Raw genomic sequence first — 4,659 nt, forward strand, 5'->3', positions numbered from 1 at the left:
AAAGTGAAGATAAGAAACTATTAGTGCATATAAGAAATAAAGATTGAGAATTATAACAATATTATTCAATATTAAACTTTAATTAATATTTTATATCTAATTAAAAATACTTCTATTAGTTAGCAGAACTATTAATAAAGAAAATCTTAGTATAGTATAGAATAGCTAATTCAATCTCTTATTATTCATTACAAGACAGATCTTATACATGCTCTACTTATAAACTGAATCTCTCTTAAGCATCTGAACTCTCTCGATCTCTACAGTATTGTTTTCTGCAGGATATGAAAAGCATTCTAGCTGTAGTGCTTTCAATTCAAGAATCTCGAACTAGGAAAGCAAAGAAATATCGGAGAAAGCAATAATCAAGAGGGAAAATAGCTTTTATATCTGAAAGCTCTTTCAATCAGATATCCAATTCAGCTAACTATCTAGCTAATAATTACTATAGTTAGAACTTCAGATTTCTCTTCTACAGTAAGCTTGCTAATAGTAGATTGATATTATTTGCTTGTATGAAAGTCTCCTTATAGCTGAAGCAATTCAACTAGTAGCATTAGATCAAAGGGATTAATAATACTCAAATACTCAACTTTATGAAAAGCTTCTATACAGATATAATTATTATTAGAGAAATAAAAAGATTCATTATAAGCATCAAAACTTGGAATGAATAGAAAAAGCAACTATTAATTGCTTATTATTCTTAAAACTATCTTCAAGCATATATCTCTAAGCAGAAATGCTTGAATATTATTAACAATTATTTCATTACTAATACTGCTAGCCTTTAATTATTCATTGTAAACTATAATAATGCTCTTACTTATCTTAAGATTAGAGATAATCAATCTGTAGCAGAAGCATGAATAAAGCTCTCTTCAATCTGAATTAAGCATTTCCAAGCTAATTATGATATTACTACTAAAAGCATCAGCAACAAGAAGTAGCCTTATCTTATGAAAAAGCTGTTAAAGGTTCATTATAAAGCATTTCAGAAGAAGACTTAAGACTAACTTGCTTTTAGTATTACTAACCTTTAACTTTATCAACAGGCTTAATTCCAAGATTCTTCTATACTTCCATCTTAGCTAATCCTTAACCAAATACAGCTCATTTCTATTCTATATTCAATATATAATACTTCTAATCAACTAATGAATCTGTTAGAATAAGCAATAAAGCTATCATACTATTAACCGCTTTAATAATCAACTCATAATTAGCAAGCTTAGCTTAAACTAACTAAGCAGATCTTAAAAGCTGAATCTGCTTAGAAAAGCAATCAAAAATACAACTAATTAGCTTCAATAATAAAACAATTCCGCATTAACTAAATTGCAATAGCAAAATCCTTAAAGCTGCAAACTAATACTTTCAAACAAATACAGAATATCTTATATAATCAAACCAAAGCTCTACAAGAAATCTTATAACTAATCAAGCATTTCCAAACTGTTTCTACAAAAAATCCTTTCCAGAGAAATGCAAATTCCTTGCAGATAAGTATTATCTATACAAGTTCGAAAGATAAGAATAAGCAATATTCTGAAGCATAGCAAGCGGAGATTAATGAAATCCTAAAGAAGAATAGAACTCTGCACAGATACTATAGCTATAGATTAAAGTTCTATGAAGCTTATAAATGCATGAAACTCCATACTATTATGAATTGTAGCATTTGCTATATTCTAGCATTAGCAAAGCTAAAGTAGCATCTTAGTAATTGCTCGGAGTTTCTGAACTCTAGATCAAAACTAGTATTATATAGCTAGATTATATCTGCTTGAGATAATTCCAAAAGCAATATAATCTATCTAATTCTTAGTTTCTATAAGAATTAGCAGCTAAAGAGTATTAAGAATTCTTGAATCTTTTAATATATTAGCTTGATTCAAAAGAATGAGAAATAGTATAGAAATCCTAAGATAGCTAAGAATAAGATACTATAAGAAGAAACTAATTCCATTCTCAAATACAATAATCAGTATAGGATTAATAATATTGAGATTCTTAGCAATGCTAATAAGATTCAAGTAGGAAAATTATATCTTACTTTAGCTTAAGCTGAACTGTATCTACCAAAGCTTTCTAGTATTAATGCTATAAGTATTGAGCTTATTCAAGCTCAGGTAAATGCAGATGAAGCAAAGAAGTGCTGTATTGAAGAAGCTAAGTATAATAATAGTAAGATTGAAGGAGATACAAGTATAAGAACTATTGAGATTTCTATATATTTTGGAAATATTGAATCAGAGAAATTCAATAAGCAATTCAACAGTCTGAACAGAAAGCTAATAGTTTAAGCTATTAGTAACAAGCTTCTGAATCAGTTTCTAAACTATCTATTAAAGATTTCAAGCTGAGAGATAATAGTTATATTACTAGAATGAAAAGCTTATTTGATTTATAGTTTTCAAGGAATCAGCTCTGAAGCTCGAAAAATTGTTAATCTTAATAATCAAACTAGCTTGGATCTATACAAGATAGATACTGCTAAATCAGCTAATTTATTGCAGCATAAACTTAGAATTTTGATGCTTTTCCAGCTTAAAGAGCTTATTAATAATTAGATTATTAATACTCGGAATATTACTGAGTATCTTTCAAAACTAGCTTAACTACCTGCAATTCAAGCTTTATTTCTTATTGCTGAATCTAGCTATATTAAGCTTACTGTTAATATGATTCAAGCTTTCAACAAATTCTCATTTCCTTCTGTAACAGCTTTCATAACTGCTCTCAGCAGCATCCGAGATAGAAGCATTGCTTCAGTAGCATATATTCCTCTGCAGCTGAGAAGTAAAGAGAATGAATCTATACAAGCAATACTGGATACAGATATTGAAATAAGCTTGATAGCTCTCTCTCTATATTCAAGCATATATTTGTTTTATATGCTAACATTGAATATTATCTTATATATGTATAATAAATCAGATATAGTACTTATTAGAGTTCTTGAAACTAATATTTTCTGTAGCAGCTTCTCTAAATAAATAATATTCTATATTATTAATAATAGATTGATATTGCTAAATTATTCTATACTATTAGAAATGCTATTTATAATACAAATCAAGCTTTCCTTTAATTACTTCATTCCCGGATTTCTTCATATAAGCTTCGCTTTTAGAGGAGTACAACTAATTATTATAATCAGCAATCAGAAATTTCTTAAAGAGAAGAGTTTATATAGAACTATACCAAAAAACTAAGTGCTAGCAGCTATTCTGAGAAATGCAAAGCTATTAGCAGAAAAGTTATTCCAGAGTAGATATTATTGAAAGAGGGAGATATAGCTGTAATATTCATATCTGAATGAAATATTGCAGCTATTATAAACGAGTTAATAGTAGAACTGATGAGAAGGAAGTTGAAGGAAAGTTGCTCCATAATGAATGAGAAAGAAGCAACCCGAGAGTCTTGCCTGTATGAAATGCATAGCAGCTAGCGCTATTCACGCTAGCTACATTGTATGAGAAAGGAAAGAAAAGATGTTTTAAGCCTGATCAATACTCTTTATAAGCTCAAAAACAAGAAGATCAAGCTAATTAATGATTCTCAGCCTAATAGTTCAGTATTAGAAGAAATGATCAGATAGAAGCTTGCTAAGGTTGAGAAAATGAGATAAGCTTAGCAATCTACAAAGCTTACTAAGTATGATGAGTAGATTAAACCCAAGTTTAGCAATCTAAATTCTGATTAGTATCTAAGATCTAATCAGTAAGCTGCTATACAAAAGAAAAACTATAAAGGATTTTCTAAAGCTGAGAAGGAAATATTTAAATATATATTGAAAAACAGAATTAAAGCTCTTGCATAAAACTTTATTGAAATTGGAAAGATTATTAAGAAAGTAGCTCTCTTGCAAGAAATCAGAACTATATCCTACGAAATCTTTTAAGTAAAGCATATTTCAATCTCTAATACTCTTAAGCTAAAGTTAATAAAGCTTCTGAAATAATATATTAAGCGGGAAATTATTGAGAAAAGCTATACATTATATAGAAATAACTAGTTTCTTATTATCAAAAAGAATAGTAGCTTATACCTAATCAATAATGCTCAAAAGTATAACAAGCATAGCTTCAAGAATGCCTTTATGCTGCCTGCCTCAGATGAATTCTCGAAGAAGTTTGCTATATGCAAAATTCTTTCACTGCTTAACTTCTTTTCCAGATATAATTAAGTATAACTGCATTCTAACAGCAAGAATATAATGATCTTCTTAATACTCTTAAGCCTGTTTAGAATATATACTCTATTCCAGAGTATTACTAACTCTATTGCTTAGTTTATAAGAATAATAATTAAACTTTTATATAATCTTATTCCTCATATATATCAGCTTTTTCTTAATAACATTCCTGTTTATAATTTTATAACAATCTATAGGAATGAAGAGATTCCAAGCTTTTCCAAAGTATATAAATACATTGCTAAGTATATCGGAAACCTTAACAAGATTCTTGTAAATACAGAGCTAGCTAAAATCACGATCTCAGTATTCAAATCAGAATAATGCTAAGTAAAAGTTAATATAGTTGATTATATTATTAGTTTTAGCAGATAATAATCTCAGAACAGAAAAATGGAAAAGCTTCTAATCTGAATAGAATGCAAGAATATCAAAAACATTCGCTCTTTCATTAGATT

At 28.2% G+C, this 4,659-nt stretch overlaps 1 protein-coding gene across 1 annotated transcript; it reads left to right on the plus strand.

Moving 5' to 3' along the window:
• Positions 1-4,021: 4,021 nt before the first annotated feature.
• M406DRAFT_269104 (uncharacterized protein) lies at positions 4,022-4,192 on the plus strand (the record flags this gene model as incomplete). Its single annotated transcript, XM_040917986.1, has 1 exon — positions 4,022-4,192. A coding segment is annotated over one exon (171 nt), but the record flags the coding sequence as incomplete, so codon positions are not given.
• Positions 4,193-4,659: the final 467 nt, after the last annotated feature.

Source organism: Cryphonectria parasitica (assembly GCF_011745365.1).
Source record: "Cryphonectria parasitica EP155 unplaced genomic scaffold M406scaffold_10, whole genome shotgun sequence".
Taxonomy (NCBI): Eukaryota; Fungi; Ascomycota; class Sordariomycetes; order Diaporthales; family Cryphonectriaceae; genus Cryphonectria; species Cryphonectria parasitica.